This window comes from Phoxinus phoxinus (genome assembly GCF_949152265.1).
Source record: "Phoxinus phoxinus genome assembly, chromosome: 15".
Classification (NCBI taxonomy): Eukaryota; Metazoa; Chordata; class Actinopteri; order Cypriniformes; family Leuciscidae; genus Phoxinus; species Phoxinus phoxinus.
The window spans coordinates 19,577,285-19,598,627 of NC_136890.1; the positions used below are offsets into that span (position 1 = coordinate 19,577,285).

The window sequence follows — 21,343 nt, forward strand, 5'->3', positions numbered from 1 at the left end:
ATGATATGAAATAGTTTGACACTTAATCTGATAGCATTCGTTTAAGACCATTATGTGTTTGTTCTATTTTAGCTTGAGGACTCAGACTATCTGTCGTCCCAGTAGCCCAAAACTACGCAATGCTTTTTGAAGAGATCGGTTCCTTGCATTGATGATGTCACTGTATCTTCTTCGCAAACGCATATTTCCATCTGCCAATATGCGAGGGGCTCCAGCGTAAAGGTTGCATCTGTTCTCTTCACCTCTAAACATGAGATAGACAATCAGTGCAGGCGGCTCAAAATAGGCCACAGTCTCAGAGGGTACTGATATTGGCTGCGCGTGTGCATTTACGTATGAATAACCTCTCTTAAACTCACGTGATGGAATCTTAACTGTCTCACAAACCGACCGTGGCACTCAACCCACATCACTATATTGGATCTCTTCCTTCCTGCAGAGATAATGTGAACAAGAAAACGCAAAAAACGCAGAGAGCTAGAGTGCAGGAAAAGTCAGAACTTAACTGACGAAAGCTCTTGATAACACGAAGGTTGCTGTGTGCATTTAATGACCAATGCATCTCCTTCAAGTTGATTAGCAAGTATCACTGTTAGTATTGCTCATATACTTAGGGATTTTAACAAACCACTAAGTCTAATAAACTTGTGCTATACGGACATAAAACTGTGCAGTGAAACTTATAAAACTTTTTGAACCAGACTTCACCTGGTAGATGATAAAAAAGATGAAAAAAATCCCATCAATATACATTGAAGGAGGGATCTGAGCCATATTTAGAGACCAGAACGTTTTTGGATGCAAACGCCACACACCATTTTCAACAGAAAATATATTGTTTTTCTATATTTACATTTATGCATTTGGCAGACACTTTTATCCAAAGCGATTTACATTGCATTTCAAGGTACACATTTACATTCTTATCCGTTATACTTTATATCAACAAATATGCTCAAAAGATATTTAGGACTAAATGTAAGATTTATGCTTTTGAATTACATTTAAATCCCATTCATTTCGGACTACACAGTTTTAACATCAACTAATAAACTTTATGTTTGTAAATGAAACCGGTAAGAAACATGTTTGATTTCTGCAGTCAAAAAACAAACATTTCCAACAGTTTGGGTTTATTTAAATAATCATATTTTCAAAATGCATTTGTTACATTTTTTTAGAATCAGCATTCTGTTTATTGTGAAATTTACATTATTCAGTTAAAAAGTATATGAACATATGCTATATGGCTGTGGAAAAAGTGATAATTGATTTATGATAATGATATAAACTTTGTTATTGTGTATTTAAAACAAATTAAAGTACATATTACATTTACTATTACTATTACATTTATGTATGATTGACCAACATGCATCATATTACATTTATCTGTTTATCTTGTGTAATTGTGTAATCCAAATGAATGGAAATTTTAATGCCATTCCAATACATAAACCTTAAATTTGAGTGTACATATTTCTATTCACTTAAAAAAAACAAGTTGTTGATATCTTGGTCAGTAATGGGTGACTTCACAAACACTTGACTGGACTTTGGATAAAGACCACTGTGGTCACAATTGGTGACATATTGGCTTGTTAAGCTCTTAAATGATGAAGATCCCTCCCTCTTTACAATGTATGCATTTGAACTTTAAAAACCCAAAGAATGATTAAACACACAGGGTCAGGCCTTGACTTTGGGTTCTCTCTCTCTCTCTCTCTCTCTCTCTCTCTCTCTCTCTGACCCCAGGTAGACTCTACAGCTTCATGCAGTGCTAAGCAGTATTGTGTATTATGATGCAGAGTGTCATGAGGAAATGTAGTATTTTAAAATTGAGCAAAAAACCCATGATTGCTGTGTTTAATCTTACTTTGTATGAAAGGAGGAAAGATAAATACAACAAAGCCCAGTCTAAGATCCCAGAAACACACTCTGCCCTACTGAACACTCCTGAAACTCCAGACACACCCTTTACAGCCAGACACATGACTCAGAAATTAGTTAGAAGAATATTCTTCAAAGTTGTCAGGACTCTATTGCACATAAACCGCTTCGCTATATGCATACACAGTAATACTTGATGCTAATATCACAGCATTTTTGTGAGTGTGTGAGGCATATTAGTTAACACCAAAAGATCAAAACTCCATTAAACACTACCTAAGGACTCAACTGAACAAAAGAGTTAATTCAGCTCATTTCCGCTTAAACTCTTAATGTGGCTCACAGATGCCCCTGATGCAATCTGGGAAAGATCCCTCAATGAATTACAAGGAGGAAACCACAAGATGATTTTGTGTTGGACCTTTGTGGGTTCTCTGTCATGGTCTGCACTGCACCTGCGAGGATAGCTGCTGAGTCACGTCTTCTCAAAAGAGTTTAGTCATGCTGTCAGTGTTATGCTGAAAAATAGAATGGAAAATGTAACAAACTGAAAACTGACATGAGTGGGGTGGCCTGCCTAACAATGATCACACAAGACATAAGTGAGCCAAGATACTCCATATATAGGGCCCCTTGAGGTCGTGAGACACTAAGCCAACCATCAGCCAAAGTTGGGCCATCGTTAAGTGTCTGTCAGCTCAGTTTTTGCCGTGTGTTCTGCACTGTTGGACTCTGACTGGCTGTTTAATTAAGCGAACCAGTGCGAGATAAGAAAAACAAAAGTGAGGTAAACGACAAAGTCAAGAGTAGGGATGGGTATCGAGAACCGGTTCCATTTTAGAACCGGTTCTAAATGTCCAAGAACAGGTGATTTGATTTGATTCTGGAATCGGATACTTGTTATATAATTTAAATTTAGATTCCTCTAATCGATTCCTTTGTGCATTTTAATATGATTTTAAACCATTCAAGCGTATGACCTGCGCACTATTTTCTGTGTTACACACACATCCAACGCACGCTCACAGAAAAAGTGATTGAAATGTGATTTTAAACCTTTCAAGGCGTAAGAAGTCTCATGCGCTGTTTTCTGTGCTGCGCACACGTGTTCAGTATACTGGGTCCATGCAGCTCTTAAAGTGACAGCAGCCTAATATTCCTGCCTCCGTCTCTATAATAACGTTAATCAAACAACAAACGCACGGGCGGAACGTACATTAGTTGGCCGTTGACTGTAGTCTTGTTTAAGCGTGACTTTTTAAATGCAACAACACATTTGGCTAATTCTTTGATATCAGTTTGGTGTGTCATGGCCTTTACCCTACACTGTCAGAAAAAAATTAGCAAAAATATAATTTTTACCTTTTGTAACTTTGTACCTTGTCTACCCCTAAAAGGTGCAATTTAGTACCTTAAAGACACTCTTTAAGTACTATATGCGTAAATAAGATACAAAGTTGTCCCTTTAAGGGTATACTGCTTTTTTCTGACATGGTAGGGTAAATAACAGGGACAATTTGGCTCAACAAACTAGAAAATGTGTGTTTTTGTTAAGCTAACATTTGAAAACTAAAATTTCCCCAGCAGTCAGCTTGTTCTGAATGTGCTGAGGGCCAAGGGCCCTAGTTGTCAGTTTGTAGGCTATACTATTTATCTGTGGCCTTAGGTTTCGGAGGCCCTCACCCTATGCGCCCTGTTCATAATGCACCCGCTAAAACATTAAATTGCGCTTATTTTGAAATACACTGGGTGATAAAACAAAAAATCCCATAATTCATACTGATGCTGTTTTTCTGTAAGATGTCAGCAGGCCTGAAAATCAGAGGGTATACAGTGTTTGAGAACATGCTGTTTTGCGCTTCATGTCCTGAGTATGAAAACATCCCCCTGTCAAACTTACACAGCGTCAATGTGACGACTGTGATGTAAAGGCGGTGAACGATAGGGCACTTGTGGAAGATCTAAATTTTTAAGCAGGTCACAGCATTTTGTGAGGAAGGAAGCGTTAGTCGCAAAGAAGGGGAAGCACCGAGCTTAGCTGTTTACGTAAAACTCAGTAGAGTGCATGCGCAGTTGCGCACGCTGCGTACATAGCAACAGGAAATTACAGCGCACGCGCTTGTTGCCAAGGTAACCGACCTCAAAGAAAACAAGATGCGGTTGAGGGGTGCCCTCAAACAGACCAACAGTGTCCCAAAACACAATGGCCAGCATCAGGTCTTTTTTCCATTTACCTAAACATAAACAAGTGTAATAATGAAACTCAAGAGATATTTTAGCTGCTTTACTCCAGTCATAATGACAAAAACTTTCAAGATCATTTTGTATACACTGACCTTACTTTGACATATGAGGGTAATCTGAGGGTTACACAGTTCATGCTATGTTTCAGTGGGTTCCAACTCCCAAACCTAGTGAGCTGCCTTTCTGTCAACTGTCAACATAGACTGCGGCATTATAGGCAGTTTTTAATCCCAGCATGCTGCTAAAATAATGGCAAGATGCTTTATTGATCATAAAAAACATAGATACACAGAATTTTAAAATGGTTATTTGTTCCAAAAACAGTACTGTTTTTGAACAAAGTACCATTCTTTTACAGTGTTTTGCGCATATGGTGTTCTAAAATATGTTCAACGTTCAAGTTTAAAGAAGTTTAACTTTTAAAAAACCTGTTTCTAGACATTGCATTTTTGTGTCTCTGCATATCACGGTTTTCATGAGCTATTGACAAACAGATTTAACCGTTGTGCTTGCATCTTTTGCAGCATAAAACACGGCATTCCAAACATGTGGAACTCGAGCTAAAAGTTCACGTTGAGTTTGATATAGCATTTTACTAAGGTAACGGCATAATGCTCTAATAAGCATAAAAATACATGGCACACATGTAATTTTATAGTATGCTTAAAATAAGCAGCCAATTCAAAGAGCATTATGGGAGATTCAATTTGCCATTGATTTCAATAGAGCTTGATGCTAACATATTGCCATTCTAATAAACAAGCGCACATAGCACAAAACGGCATATTTTGTAAAATTTGCACATAAGTTTTTACTTTTTAGTATTGAATGATTTTCCAGTAGGCCTATATTTCTAATCTATACATTTCTCACTTCGTCCGCCATTTTGGATTTATATAATTAAGTTGCCAGCATTTCAGAACACCCTGTGTGTTTTTAAAATGCTGTTTGAGAACTGCCAGTGCCTCGTAAATTTAATTACAATGGGGAAGTACAATTAAACAACCAGATTGTCACCTGAAAAGTCTGTTTTGTTTATTCGTTTTCTATTGTTGCTTCTTTTCAGATTTGAACTGTGTTAAAGTTGTACCGACTAAAAATGTGTTTAAACATCGGAGGTTTGACATCAAGATTGAGTAAGAACATGAGTCACTCAAGCACAGTTTTCTTTTTTTTTCTTTCTGGAGTTTCCTAATTCTGTTGCTCCCAGGAAATATTCCAAAAGGAACGGAAATGGGAGGAGACAGAACAAAGGGAGGTACGTACAGGAAAGAGAGACCAGGAGAAAACCAATATCATTCCTCATTCATGTTGTAATACACACTATGCGCTTGCCAAAACTCCCCCTATCCAATCCAAATGATTTTACTCTAAATATACAGACCAAGCAGAGTTTCATAGATTTTGTGTTTGTTGTCAGCACTCTTAAATAAAAATCTAGAAATAATAAGCAGCAGCTGTTTGATACCAGACCCCATAACTGACCCGAGCCCCAGCTGGAGTTTCGTGTTTGCTGTCTTTTTAAGTGTGTTTCCGGTACTAAGCCCTGCCCACCTCAGTGTTTTTCCCAAGTAGTTGGATGATTGGATCAGCCTGTTCTGTCTTGCCTGTTTTACGTCAAAGTACCACGAGTTAGGGAGTGCCCTGACTCACGTTCACACACACACACTCATTCCTGAATAGTGTGAACCAACATATTTGTGAACCACAAACGCATACTTGAGAACACACTCACCTCTACTGTAACTTTAACCTACAACAGAATGTGATTACACCTATGAACAGTTAAGACCATCAGATAAGTGTACAAACACTTTACCAACTGGAACCATACAATTAATTCCTTTACTGACACTTACATGTTCGAGTCACGTTTACAGTTTCCTGTTGGTTTACATCCAAACTCATTTGAATACAGTCCTGAGAATATACTTTATTTGCAGCATTATTTTGATAGGAAACTATGTGTGTGTCAGTGTCAGATGAATAAGTATTATCACAGGGTTCATAATGGCATTTAATTTCAGCACTTCACGAGTGGGCGTGAAAGTTTTTTTTTAGCAATATGCGATGAAATAATCGATTTTAGAAAAAAACATCTATAGCCTGAAATCTACAGAATCTGAATTCAACTAGGCCAGAAACAGTTAATAAACTGCTCCCCGCAACCCAAAACATGATTCCAAACTTTTGAATCACCCTGAAAGACAGCGATAGAGAGATAAAAATGAGTGAAACCAAACAAGTGAACTGATGCATGAAAAGACATACTATAATGTCACATATCAGCTATGTCACAGGAAATGGGATGAATGTGATGTGACATAAATCACCTCTAATTCAAATTAACCTGTTTAGGCACATGAGACGACAAACTGCCAATGGACTAGGGCTGTAAACGATTAATCACGATTAATCGAATCCAAAATAAAAGTTTGTGTTTACATAATATATGTGTGTATTGTGTATAATTATTTTGTATATATAAATACACACACATGCATGCATATATTTAAGACAACTGTGTTATTTATATATAAAATAGTTCTATTTAGATATAATATAAATCATATAAAAATATATATGCTGTATATAAATGCAAATATTTCTCAAATATATACATGCATGTGTGTGTATTTATATATACAAAATAATTATACACAATACACACATATATTATGTAAACACAAACTTTTATTTTGGATTCGATTAATCGCGATTAATCGTTTACAGCCCTACGACCTTCTCAGACTAGTATAAACCAAACACAAACTAGTATATAGAAGTAAAAACAGGCTGAGAAAACCACAAATCAGTCGCCTCAGACCAGCAGCGTCAGAAGAACGTCATTAGCATCAACTGAAACCAATTCGAAAGCATCACAGAATGGTTATGAAATGTCCTGTATACTGTAGTCTACTGTAAGTACATATGAAAGTATGTTTATAAGACTTGTAAAAACATTCTAGAAATCCCTTTTGTTTATTCCAGAAACAGTCCATCTGGGATAATAAGACTTTGCAAATGTGTTCAAAATCATTTCTTTAAAGCGGTGAGGTTGTTAGTAGGGCAAGTTATTGCTACAGGAAATGCATGGGTACCAGCTGTAGACTACTGTGCTGACACACACTCAAGCACGTACACAAAAGAAACATTACAGCTGAAGACTCCTGTCATAAGTAAAGCCTCCCTTCTTTTCCTGTCATAAGAAAAGACAAATAGGTTTAGGAAAGCCTATGGATTTATATCTGCATTTTTGCACTGTGAACATGCTAACATGAGGATGGGTTTAGTTAGAAAAGGGGTACAAGTATCTGAAAAGTCACAATTTACTGACTCTGAAATACGTGTTATTAGATTGCAATGACACGAGTTCAGACAAGTCATTAAAAAAAGTTCTAGTTCGCTTATTGTGAAAGACCCAATCGAAATAAGAGCCAAGAAGTGAGTTACTTATCATGAAGCGCCCTCCACTGGCCACATGGAGTTTTCTTTATGTGTGTATTGACGTCAGGGATGTAATCACCTGATATTCAGAGGGACACGTCCGCCAATTACAATTATGATTTTATACACTGATCAAATTCACAGGGCCTGTCACAAAAAAAATATCCGGGTGCATTAAAGGGGTGCTATAGGGATCTTTGGAAAATTCACTGGGAGTAAAAAAATATTGTTTTTTAAATTATTATAAAAAATGCAAACAGTTTTGTAAAAATATTAATTTCTTACTATATATAAATAAGAATTTTAATATAATTTAATATTTACATATTTTACAAATTATTTCTACATTTTCATCTCTCCTTCCTTACATACAGTATATAAAAAATATATACTACTGGTATATTTTTCTCCATAGACTATTAATGGAGGCAATTTGGTTATTTTTTTAATTAATAATTAAGATTTGGTAGGCTATGGTTGGACAACTGAAAATTGTATCTGGGATTCTTAGCGTCAGATTGCACTGTATCACTGAGGACCCTGGTTCAATTTCTTTTAGTCTTGAGAGATTGACTCGGTTCATAATCCAGACCTGCATACACTTACATTGAGTTTTAATTGTGGTATCAAATGCGAGCTTAAACTAAATAATAGGATGATGATGTAATACACCACACTTCACATGTATTTTTGAGTCTCTAATCTATGATTTAGCTTTATTTTTAACATTAGAACTCAGAGAGCCCTTTCATTCAAAGTTTTCGATGAGATTTTATAAAAACTTCTCTCACCGTCACACGAGGGAATAAGAACGAAATAGGAACAAAATCAAAAACAGAAGATCATCAGAGATGTACACGTTTATTACCACAGCGTCTGCTCTGTATTCTGTCTGAAAAATAAAATTTTAACTCATTACATCCAACTGGAAAGCATACGCAAACAATGCATAATGCTTTTCTTACAAAAACAAAACAAAAAAGATAATAAACATTAAAAAGAACACAACAGGATGCAGGGATTCTTAAGCCTCAAATACAAAGGCCAAAGATGTCTACCAGTCCAAAGATAACTGAAAGAAGACAAACAATGACACAGACAAATATATTTCTCTATATATATGTGTGTAAATAAAGCTATCAAGAAGAGAGACTTTACATTCTGTGGTCCAGCGACAGGACCAGATTCTGAATAACTATGATGGATGGTGGATGAACCTTCAAACCAAACATCAACAGCTTCAGAGTGTGAAACATTGAACCTCTACAAACAGGAAAAACCACCCAGTAACCCAAAAATTACCATTCTGGACTGGTCAAGCAGCAGTAAAAAAGTCATCACACAAAGCGAAGTCACAATTAAAAGCATTTCAGGCCTCAATACACCTAAAGAAAAAGCTTCATTTGTTTTGAGGTTACTGCATTTGACTTGTTCACAAATTGTTCAAAAGTAACAGTTCTGCAGTGTGGTTTGATTTGAAGGAAATGTTTCTGCCAGTCTGCCATTAATCTCTCTTGATAATTACTATGACAATAATATGATAAAACAGTAAAACACAAAGACGGCTCACCGTCACTGATCGTTTCTCTCTTTGCATTCATTCGGTGCTGGTGTTTTGTTTGTTTTTTGGTTAGTCGGACCCTCTGTGCTCACTGCACACCGTTTAAATCATGTGACAAAAGCATCTGAACCTCTCTGTATTGCAGCTGGGAATTTTTTTTTTTTACAATTAAAAATCAAAACCTGTCCCATGAATCACTACTCTCTAATGGGGAATACAAGCAAAAAAAAAAAACAATACTGCCACCTGCTGGTTGAGCTTTACCACACTTTTGTTAAATTAATAATCAATTATCCAGGAATGAGCTTATGCTTAGATGAAAACACTGAGGGATTCACACTTAATGCTGTTACATCATTAAAGTTAAATCGATTTCTTTCCCTCGATTTCCAAAGCTCACTTTAAGTTAAATTTACCCACATTTGGGGGTAAATACCCATCAAGTGCAGAACATCAGGTCTAGTAAGAAAGCTTGCCTGATTTTAAGTGATTTTAGAATTTGTATTAAATAAAAACTAAAATGTGAGTTCTTGTGAAATGGCCGCAGTTCCTTTTATTGCATTAGGCCTCTGGAGGACCGGCAGATCTGCAAGATTGGATCTGACTGAGGTTTGACATCAGCTCCAGCATTTTGAATGGTCTGAACCTTTTGGAAATGGTATTGACAAAGAAAACAAATGAATGAGGAGACAGAAGAAATGCCAGCGCCACCTTTGGCATACACACAAAAAGCTGAGGATGGAAAAAAAAAGGATGAAAAGAAGACTACTCGTGTCCTCCCCTATTAGGTACAGCAGATTTGTGTGTTCAGCATGTATTATGAGCTCACCTCCTGTGCAGCTCCAGCCGAGACCATCACTGATAGTCGTCAGACTTAAAATGCAAAATGCCATTTGATTCAGATACATACACACACACAAAAATTTCCCTTACTTACTGCAGCAATAACAGTCTTTTGGATTCTCTTTTACCTGTATATAACGTCTAGGTAGCAACACCTGAATTGTGAGGCCCTGAGGTTTTAAACGGACACACGTTTATTAGATTGTGTGTAAGAGTGTGTATAGAGGGAGACGACAGCAGTTTGGCAGAGAAAAGCCTCTATAACTCTTCCACAGAGACACTTGGAGAGAGTGAGATGGCCTCAGCTGAGAGACAGGTCCAGCTGAGAATGTGTGTGTGTGTGTCTCTCTTTTTCTTTTCCCACCAATAGCCAGCAGATGGAGGGATAGAGAAAGAGACGGAACGAAAGACAGGGCATCAGTGGAAATAGGTGCGGTAACAGACATAAGCACCTGCAGCCAGGGCCGTGCACATACACACACTGGCCATCAGGGGGCTCCATGCTCCGCAGGCGGGAGCAGGAACAGCCTCTGCGGTGGGAGTCTTGGGCGGAGACCGCGCGGGTTTGGGAGGGGCTTCTCTTGGAACGATTGGGTCGTCGGGTTGTTCGATTGGTAATGGCGTCGCTCCAACCTCACCAGGGGCGACCATCCGTCTGCGTAGGTCCGGCCCGTCTGTGAATGTCTGGGGTGCACTGGAAAAACAGCAACAAAAAGTGTTAGAATGTGGCTGCTGGGTGTGGATGGGCACTACCAGAGAGAATATATTGGAGTAGATAAAAGATATTGGCAGGCTGACCTGTTTGCACAGATTTCTGCACTGTTTTTTATGATCTCAGAGAAGAAGTGTGTGGGGTCAGAGTTCATCAGGTCGTCTTTGCCGTTAGGAGGATCTATTGGGGGCCGTGGCCTGGGAGGAGGAGTGAATTCAGGGGGGAGATCCTCCTCATTTGATAACTCCTTCCAAGGCACCTACTCGCACATGAAAACAAACACTTCACTGATCAATACAGCCTACCAGAAGTGGGCGGTATGAACAAAATGTTACATATCATGGTAAAAGTATTTTTATGACAGTAAAGGTAGGCCTATATCATATGATGATAGAAGTCTTTTTCAGTTATACGATTTAAAAATGACAGGGATTTTTATGGGCAAATGGTAGGATGATTCATTTTAACATTAAATTAAATGGTAACAATAAATCATTCAAATTAATAAATAAAAAATGGTTGTAAAAATGGTACACTAACATTCAAAGTTTGGGATCAGTAAGTTTTTTTTATTCAACAAGGATTCATTAAAGGGTTAGTTCACTCAAACATGAAAATTCTGTCATTTACAAGGACACAACTGACCTTAGTATGTATCAATCTCTGCTCTCTTCCTTTTCTGTTGATGTTTCTGCAAAATCTTCTTATTTCCACAACAAGATCAACAGCACCGCTAACACACGAACACTTTTCAAGACATTCAACTCTCTCCTCTGTCCACCTCCACCCACCTCCTCTTTAACTGCTAATGATTTTGCTAACTTCTTCACCAACAAAACAACAACTATCAGCAGTCAGTTCTCAGCTCCAAACATACAGGAACCCAGTCCAACCCCTCCCACTCCCAAGCACCCTCTCTCCTCCTTCTCTTCACTAACCGAGGAAGAAGTATCTAAACTTCTCCTCTCCAGTCACCCTACCACCTGCCCTCTAGATCCCATCGCCTCACACCTTCTACAAGCCATTTCTCCCACACTTCTACCAGCACTCACACACATCATCAACTCATCCCTCCACACTGGCACTTTTCCTACAGCATTCAAGCAGGCTCGGGTAACTCCACTGCTTAAGAAACCGACATTAAACACATCACTCTTAGAGAATTACAGACCTGTCTCTCTCCTACCATTCATTGCGAAAACACTTGAACGAGTTGCGTTCAACCAAATATCATCTTTCCTCTCTCTGACCAACCAACTAGATGTAAACCAATCTGGCTTCAAGAAAGGGCATTCAACCGAGACTGCATTGCTGTCAGACACAGAAGCCCTACGGATCGCAAAAGCTGCCTCCAAATCATCAGTTCTCATTCTCCTGGATCTGTCTGCTGCCTTCGACACTGTGAATCATCAGATCCTCCTGTCCACCCTCTCATCACTGGGCATCACAGGAACTCCTCTCCACTGGTTTGAGTCCTATCTCACAGGTAGGTGCTTCAGGGTCGCATGGAGTGGCGAGGTATCCAAAGCACATCAACTGACAACAGGGGTTCCTCAGGGTTCAGTTCTTGGACCGCTCCTCTTCTCCATTTACACCACATCACTGGGACCCATCATACAGGCACATGGCTTCTCTTACCATTGCTACGCTGATGACACCCAGCTCTACCTCTCATTTCAACCAGATGATCCCACAGTAGCTGCACGTATCTCAAGCTGCCTGGCGGACATCTCGGCATGGATGAAGGAACATCACCTGCAGCTCAACCTGGCAAAGACTGAGCTTCTCGTCCTCCCTACCAATCCATCTCTACAGCTTGACTTCACTATCCAGCTAGATTCAACTTTAATCACCCCATCAAGGTCGGTCAGAAACCTTGGAGTAACATTTGATGAGCATCTGACCTTCACAGACCACATCACAAAGACAGCTCGATCATGCAGGTTTGCACTGCACAACATCAGGAAGATCCGACCCTTCCTAACTGAGCATGCAACACAACTTCTCGCCCAGGCCTTGGTTATCTCTAGGCTTGATTACTGCAATGCTCTTCTGGCCGGTCTTCCATCATGTGCAACTAAACCTCTACAAATGATCCAGAATGCTGCAGCCCGTCTTGTCTTCAACGAGCCAAAAAGGGCCCACGTCACTCCGCTGTTCATCTCTCTGCACTGGCTACCACTCGCTGCTCGCATCAAGTTCAAGGCATTGACGCTTGCTTACAGACCGACCACAGGCTCAGCTCCCTCCTACTTTCACTCGCTCCTACGAGTCTACATCCCTACCAGAAGCCTGCGATCGGTCAATGAGCGACGGCTCGTGGTACCATCACAGAGAGCCACAAAATCACTCTCCAGAACATTCTCATTCACGGTTCCTTGCTGGTGGAATGATCTCCCTTCTCATCTCTTCCGTGAGCACTTGACATAAAAAAATAAAAAATAAAAAAAAATAAAAAAAAACCTTCTCTTTAATCCTCCCTTGTTTTGGCTTATGCTACTCTGAGCCATGCCAGAACTTTGTATTTTGAGCACTTCTTGCGTTATTTTTGCCTCTTCACGATGACTCGCTTGCTGTAGTCCTCAGTTGTAAGTCGCTTTGGATAAAAGCGTCTGCTAAATGACTAAATGTAAATGTACTCACCCTCATGTCATTCCAAAACCGTAAGGCTTTCGTTCATTTTCATAACAAAAATTAAGATATTTTTAATAAAATCTAAGAGATTTCTGTCCCTCCATTTAAAGTCTATTCACCCAAAACTCTGACGCTTCGAAAGATATATAATGTAAGATAATTCCATATGAATCGAGCTGTTTAGTCCTAGTCTTCTGAAGAGACACTTTATGTGATGAACAGATTGAATTTAGGCTTTTATTCATATATAAACATTGATCAGCAAACATAAACAGAAGCTCAACTATCCTTTCTTGATGCGCGAGAACAAACCTCATTGGTTCTTATGAAAGTTTAAATGTGCTAGCGTGACACGCAAGAATGAACCTCATTGGTTCTCACGCATCGAGCTAGCTTGCTTGAGCTTCCGTGACCAAATTTGAAAGCTTTATGCATGTTCGTTGATCAAGGTTTATTTGCGAATAAAAGCCTAAATTAAATCTGTGCATTATATAAAGCGATCATATCTCTTTTGAAGTCTGATTTAACCACTCGATTCATGGATATCTTCTAAAAATATTAATTTGTATAAATCAACAAAAGCCTTAAATTATGTAAATGACAATTTAAATTTTTAGGTGATCTAATCCTTTAAATTGATTAAAAGTGACAGTAAATACATTTAAAACAATACAACCCTGACATTTTCCTATACATTTTTTTAAGTTTATATTCAAAGAATCCCGATGAAAAAAAAAAACTGTTTCCAAAACCATTTTAAACAGAGCAACTGGTTTCAACTGATAATAATAATTAGAAAAGTTTCTTGAGCAGCAATTCAACATAGAATGATTTCTGAAGGATCATGTGACACTGAAGACTGGAGTAATGATGCTGAGAATTCAGCTTTGCCATCATAGGAATAAATTACATTTTAAAATATATTCAAATAGATTATAACAAATGGAGAAATTATTTTAAATGGTAATAATATTTGACAGTATTACTGTTTTTATATAGCCTGGGTGCCAGCCCGAACCCCGCCCACAACATTTTTTGGTCGGGAAGTTCGGTCTGGACTCGATCCGTTGAGGAGTAATTATGCTCGGCTCCCAGAAGGCCAAGCCAATCAAATTGCCAGGGCGGGCTTTAATCGATGATGGACAGATGATCTGCGGTTACGTAATCACCACATCATCAAAGAGCGGTTGGGTTGAATTGGTTTTCAACAAAGATGACTGCAGCTGGAGAATTGAGATGTTTAGATTCCGCTATCGCGTCTGTTATAAAAGAAATCGACAGCACATTCATTTTAAATGACGAACAGAGAACGTAATCAAGGCATTTGTCGATCGGAAAGATATGTTTCCCGTCCTTCCTACGGGATTCGGCAAAAGTTTAATTTATCAGCTGGCTACGATGGTCGCTAAGAAGATGGGACGCAATGAAAACGCTTCCTCAGCCTGGTCTCTTTCGTCGTCTTTCCGTTTTTTAAAATCAGTCAAGTCAGGTTGCAACCGTGTTATAAAGTTGAGACAGGGTCGACAAATGAGAGACGATTTATTTGCTTTATTGTCGAGATCTAATCTTAAACGGAGAAATTGTTCGTATATACATACACCTTCTATTCGTGCTTGTAAGTACTCCGCGAATTCTTAAATTATTTTTACAACAACGGCAAAGATCGTTTACACTCATTAATTTACTACTTCTTTCAGCGTGCGTGCAGTTGAGCTCTGTTGACAACTATGCGTCGCTCAACATGCGTTGCTTTGATTGGTTGTAGGTCTATCCAATTGAGTGCAGAGGTTTTTTTTCCTGGTTCGGTTAAGACACGCCTCATAATCTAAGCCCGATGGAGCAGTATCAGACACACATTGTGCCTAGAATATGAGTATGACGAAGTCAGGCTAGTTTTTATAGTAATTTTACCAAATAAAGGCATCCTTGGAAAGCATAAACATTACATTTAAAAATGATCTTACAACCCAAAACTTTTGAATGTTAGTGCATCTATCAGCTCTACACCCTGCAACACCCTCAGCAAAAAGTCCAGAAATGAAACATTTCAGAACACCAAATTTAAACGTTTTAAATATGTTGGTTTCTTTAACATCCCATAGCATTACCTGTACAGACGTGTCTCCCATTATGTACTTGGCACCCTCTATGACAGCGAGGTAAGAGAAACGCAGCTGATCAGCTGTCTGGATCAGACCCATGCGGTATCGTCGCATTTCCAGCAATACCTCCTGGATGCGTACTGATGATGGATCTTCCCTCTGAGACATCTGAGAACACACAATAGCAGTTGTTTAGAGGATGTGTGTGTGGGAGTCTACTGAGCTAAGAAGAAAAAAAGCAACACATTTGAAGTGTGCATGAGAAATTCAGACATCCAGCGGGTACAAGGGAAGTCCAAAGTACTGATACGGCTGTTAATTATCTGAAGAAAAAAAAAGTGTCAAGCGCTGTTTACTTCATTTGCATTTCTGCACTACTTGTTATTTTGCTTGAAGTTTTTTATTATTATTTTTTTTATATTACTGGTTGTTTACTGAATACTTGAAGGTTGCATTTCAGTTTAGTACTGTATATAATATTTATAAATTTATTACACTACTTTTCAAATATTTGGGGTCAGTTAGATAATGTCCTCAATATTCAAGATAAGGGACAAAAATACCTCTGTATGTCTTTTATATTTATGTAATTTAATATAGTTCATATATTTTTCTCCAAATATCAGCATATTTACAAATGTGAGATTGATTTCATACAATAGTTCAATAAACAAGAAGTTAATATTAAGTGTCTTACAATTTAGAGACACAATATTGCCTGTTTTTGTTCTATTTCACAAAATGAAAACAGGACTGTTTTGCATCTCTGCAGGTTAAATGCATTCATGTGGACTCTGAGCTGCAATAATAAGTCTGTGTAAAAGCATCTTCAGATGCAGCTTCTGTGTTTCCTCGGCATTGCAAAGATGAATTTTGTTGATACTGATTTAATTTGATTGGTAACAGCCCTATACTGCGTCTTATTCCAACTGAATTTATTGATTAAATGTAAGAATTTGACACAAAAGATGCATACATATAATTAGGTAAAAATAAAAACTTTATAAAAGGTAAAAAAGCCCATAAAGGTAAAAAAAAAATTAAGTTTAAACTTATTGGAAAAGATGATTTCTGTCACTGCTGCAGTCCTAAACCTGCCTAGGTACCAACACAATAACACACTCAGGAAAATATTGTTTAGGACATATTGTTATCGATCAAATCCCAGAAAATATTGAGATATACCGGTAATTTGTCACTATCGCACACTCCTTACTTGAATAGACTTGAACTTAGTCCTGGTCCCCGATGCACAGGGAAATGGTGACACCAGAATAAAAATATTCATGATTCTGAAGCTGAAAATCCAGAATCCATGTCACTGAGTACATATAAATAATGCAGGCTAGGGATGTCAACGATTAATCGACGATCGATTAATTGTCGATAATAAATTTAATCGATACAACTTCTCGATCATCGATTAAGCAGGTTCATGCGCGTGCGCACTGCTCAACCGCGAAACAAAGTGAGTGCGTTTTGTTTAGGACCATTTTACACCTTCATTATGACTATAAGTTTGTGTGTTCATTCGCAGCCTTTTGTTTCGTGCAAATGTAAGTTGTAATATTGTGTATGCCTATCTATATCTGATTTATCTTATATTGGATGCATCCATAGTGCGAAATACGGGGGGGTCCGGGGGGGCTCGACCCCCCCGATTAACCCATGAGACCCCCTGAAAGACTCAAAAGCAAATTTTGAAGGGGGTCTCAAATTTTGTCAAAAATAAAATAAAAAACATTTTATTGTCACTAATGGTCACTAAAATGTTTTTAAGCTCACCATGTCCAGTATTCAGGATTCAAAACATTTATTCACAATCAAAAATATATTCTATTTTTTGCCAAGCGGAGCAAGCCAGTCCAGTGCACGTATGCAAATTAGCCATATGCGCCAAATAGAAGAAGAACGTTGAGAAAACATACTAAAAATGGCCAGCAAGCGAAAGCTTAACCAGAGTGTATCACTCACCCACTTTGGGTTCACAAACTTCACATCCAAAAAGGTGGCACTCAGAGATGAAGGCCCACTCGCTACCAAAACAGAGGATCCTCTCCCACCCAGTGACTCCCTAGAAGCACATCGATTTGAAGCCGAGTGCTTCAAAGACGAAGCAGGTGCTGAGGTAACTTTAGCGGCTAGTTCTGCTAGCAAAAGTTGTGTTGCAAGCTGTCACGTATTAGCCGGGACGTCCCGTATATTAGGATTAATATATTCGTCCCGTTTATTGACTGCAGTGATCTAACCACAGACTGATACAGCAGCAACACGACACATGAGAATTATCATGACACCGCCATCATACAATCACAGCCTACTCACGCGCATCAGACCATACGAATAACAAACTCTAAACTGAGAATTAATCATTCTTTTGTGACAAATCAAAATCATTATTTTGTGACAAAACAGAATCCTCTGCTGTCTGGTCGCTCCCGGTTCGATCCGGACTCGCGCTATAACGGCAAATCCCTTTACAATCACTGTCCAGTTTTTATTTTGGCAAATCAGTTTTGGCGAATTCAAACAACGTGATTATTGTTCATGAGTCCAACATCCATCCAGCCACGCAAAAAACTAACAAAAATGCTCGAGAAACATTTCTGAATATTATTAATGAAAATTATTATTGGAAAAAAAAAAATATGATGATGATGATAATGAACTTAACCCTTGAGTGTTTTCAATATGTAATATAACTGTTCATATCTGTTCTGTTACAGTTTGTTTCTGTTACAGACATTTGTACAATTATATGAAAAAAAGAAGAAGAAATGATAAACTCTAAAAACTAAACTTTTCTCTTTGTAACATCTTTTTCAGGGTTGATTGTAATCATAATGTAACATTATTGAAAAATAATAATAATAATTCAAAGCAAAAAATTGTCCATGTTATCCCCATAAATTAAATGTAGAAATTTGGGTCTTTTCTAAAGTGAATTTTACATAAAAAAGCGTTTTTTGAATAAATGTGAAGTAAAAACATTAATAAACAGAGTAAAATTACATTTGTTTAAATAAAAACCATTATTTTGTTACACAGTTACATTTTGTTGCACATGTCTGCATTGTAATGCACAACTTTGCCTCTTCTTTTTATAAAACAACATGCATCCAAACAACTTTAGCCAATGCAACCTCCTACGTCAGTGATGCTTTACGAATACTATAGCATATCGGATTAGCAAAAATTGTTGCGTGTGTGTTGTCATGTAGGCTATATACTGATATTGTTCTTGAGTCCAACATCCATCCAGCCACGCAAATAAAACAAACAAACATGGAATCTACCTGAGGGAATAATATGCTGATGTGATTTGCTGCTCGAGAAACATTTCTGAATATTATTAATGTTGAAAAAAAAAAAAAAAATTATGATGAATAGAAAGTTCTGGAAACCAGGACGAAAACCACAAGTATTCGAGCCAAGGCATCTTTGGTCTATTAACTTAACCCTTGAGTGTTTTCAATATGTAGCCTAATAACTGTTCATGTCTGTTCTGTTACAGTTTGTTTCAGTTATAGACATTTGTACAATTAATAAATGAATAATGATAAATGATAAACTCTAAAAACTAAACTTTTCTCTTTGTAACATATTTTTTCAGGGTTGATTGTAATCATAATGTAACATTATTGAAAGAAAAAAAATAATCAAAGCAAAAAATTGTCCATGTTATCCCCATAAATTAAATTTATATAGAAATGTGGGTCTAAAAGTGAATTTTACATAAAAAAAGCTGTTTTTGTAGAATTTTTTTTTTTAAATAAAAACTATTATTTTGTTACACAATTACATTTTGTTGCACATGTCTGCATTGTAATGCACAACTTTGCCTCTTCTTGTTATAAAACAACATGCATCCAAACAACTTTAGCCAATGCAACCTCCTACGTCAGTGATGCTTTACGAATACTATAGCATATCGGATTAGCAAAAATTGTTACGTGTGTGCGTGTGTGTTGTCATGTAGGCTATACTGATTGTCTTGGCTTGCATGCATCCATGAAATATTGTAATGTTATAGGCCTACTGCATAGAGAGAAAATTTTGATCGGTATTGCGCAACAATCGGGAGATGGGGACCCCCCCGAATATTGATGGATAATTCGCACACTTATCATGCATCCCTTGAATTAACGCTGTAGTGCGCGTGATCAGCTTCAGTGCGCGCGGCTCAAACGGCACTGCACGACTAATAATGACTATTGGCAGGACTGTCATATTACATAACATTATAAAGAGAACAATAATGTAATAAAACATTGTGCATTATTTGAGTTTAGTTGTCGCGTTGCTCCAGGAAGAGGGCGTCCACAACATGATCATTCTGAATGAATGGCACGTAACTTAGTTCAAATTCACTTGTGCATTCGCGTCATTTTGTGCAGAAAAAATGAGTAATATTATGTTTATTTTGAATATATCTGATGAATCTCATATAGGATGCGTTTCTTTGAGTTAAATAACGCGCTAGCAAACTAAGTGCTCCAGTTTAACGGTAGCCTTCATTCAGCGCGCGCAGCTCAAACAGAAATGCACGACTAATAATAACGATGAATAATTTGGGACTGACATATTACATAACATGAGAACACTATTGTATTAAATGGTTGTGAATGCATTGGGTTTAGTTGCCGTCTTCAGTGTGTTCAGGGAGAGCACGTCCACAGTCACACATTCTGCACCTGAGGCGGCGCTGGTGACGCGTTGTATAGTAGGCTAGTCATTATATTTGATAATTAAATAATCAATGACATCGAAACATTCATCCATCGATCATGGGAATTTGTGAAAATTGACATCCCTAAACAACTGTTACAATAAAACATCAATTGAGCAATATAACATGCATTTTTATTCAGTATATAAGCAATATTTTGCTTTTAATGTTAAAGACACTATTGATACCGTGAGAAATTTACATTCTCAGGAAAATAGCCGCTTATCAGTTAATCGTTAATCGATCAATAAGGTCAATCAACTAATGATTAATTAATTAATCGATAATTTGCATCCCTAATGCAGGCCCTTTTTTTAAAGGTAAAATCAGACATTAGGAAATATCATGACCAACAAGATTTTACCCATTGCATTATTATACATTCTATTAAACGTCATATAGTAGTTCAATGTAGTACTGCAACTTAAACACGTAAACTTTCATTTTTTTCCTCGCTTTCAATGCCGGCATTCGTTGGATCTCTTTGAGAGGCCACGCACACAGACTCTCCTGGTGCTCGGTATGTCCCGCATATCCCACTATTAATCCACTTGCATAAGAATTCAACATCTAAAATGCTTTAAATCATCATTCTACTAAAACTAAATGCGATATGGTGATCTAAATTATGTTTGTGCTTTCACTTTGAATAGAGCTGCTCCCTCCAATTGTAAATCTGTTCGTCGTATAAAGCCATCGTGTCTCTTCAGAAAACTTGGGTTTGGATTAGACCGCTCGATTGATTATTTTTATGATGCCTATATGACCTTTTTGAATCTTATAAGCTTTAGGGGAATGGCCTTAAAATGGAGGGAAATTTCTCAGGTTTCATTTATGTTTGGAAGATGAACGAAAATCTAAAGGTTTAAAAACGACATGAGGGTGATTACGATGACAAAACATTAAATTTTTGGGTTAATTACACTTTTTTTTTTAAAAACAGTAAGCTGAGTGTTGGATAAAACTGACTCTATATCGCGAATCATTTCGTTTACATCACCGATAGTTATCAAATATTTTTGTCGCGACACCCCTAGTAACAATTAATCTTTAATGTCAATTTTGATCAATATAATGCTTCTATTATATAAGTATAAGAATAAAAGTATTGTAATGGCCCCAAAATATTAAATTATAGAGTATTATTAGTGCCATTTATTTTTTGTTTTATTGAGTGCCAA

At 37.5% G+C, this 21,343-nt stretch overlaps 1 protein-coding gene across 5 annotated transcripts in view; it reads right to left on the bottom strand.

Moving 5' to 3' along the window:
* ptpn1 (protein tyrosine phosphatase non-receptor type 1) overlaps positions 1-21,343 on the bottom strand; it is a 31,017-nt gene that overhangs the window by 2,185 nt on the left and 7,489 nt on the right. For 2 of the 5 annotated variants that reach the window (XM_079637473.1, XM_079637472.1), the window contains exons 8-10: positions 15,440-15,601; positions 10,784-10,956; positions 10,262-10,679 (exon numbers count right to left, since the gene is read on the bottom strand). In XM_079637473.1, coding sequence (XP_079493599.1) covers positions 10,403-10,679; positions 10,784-10,956; positions 15,440-15,601 — 612 coding nt within the window. In that variant the 3' untranslated portion in view covers positions 10,262-10,402. Of the gene's footprint in view, positions 1-8,424; positions 9,789-10,261; positions 10,680-10,783; positions 10,957-15,439; positions 15,602-21,343 lie in introns of those variants that run through there. The other 3 variants (XM_079637476.1, XM_079637475.1, XM_079637474.1) reach the window with 3 other exon arrangements.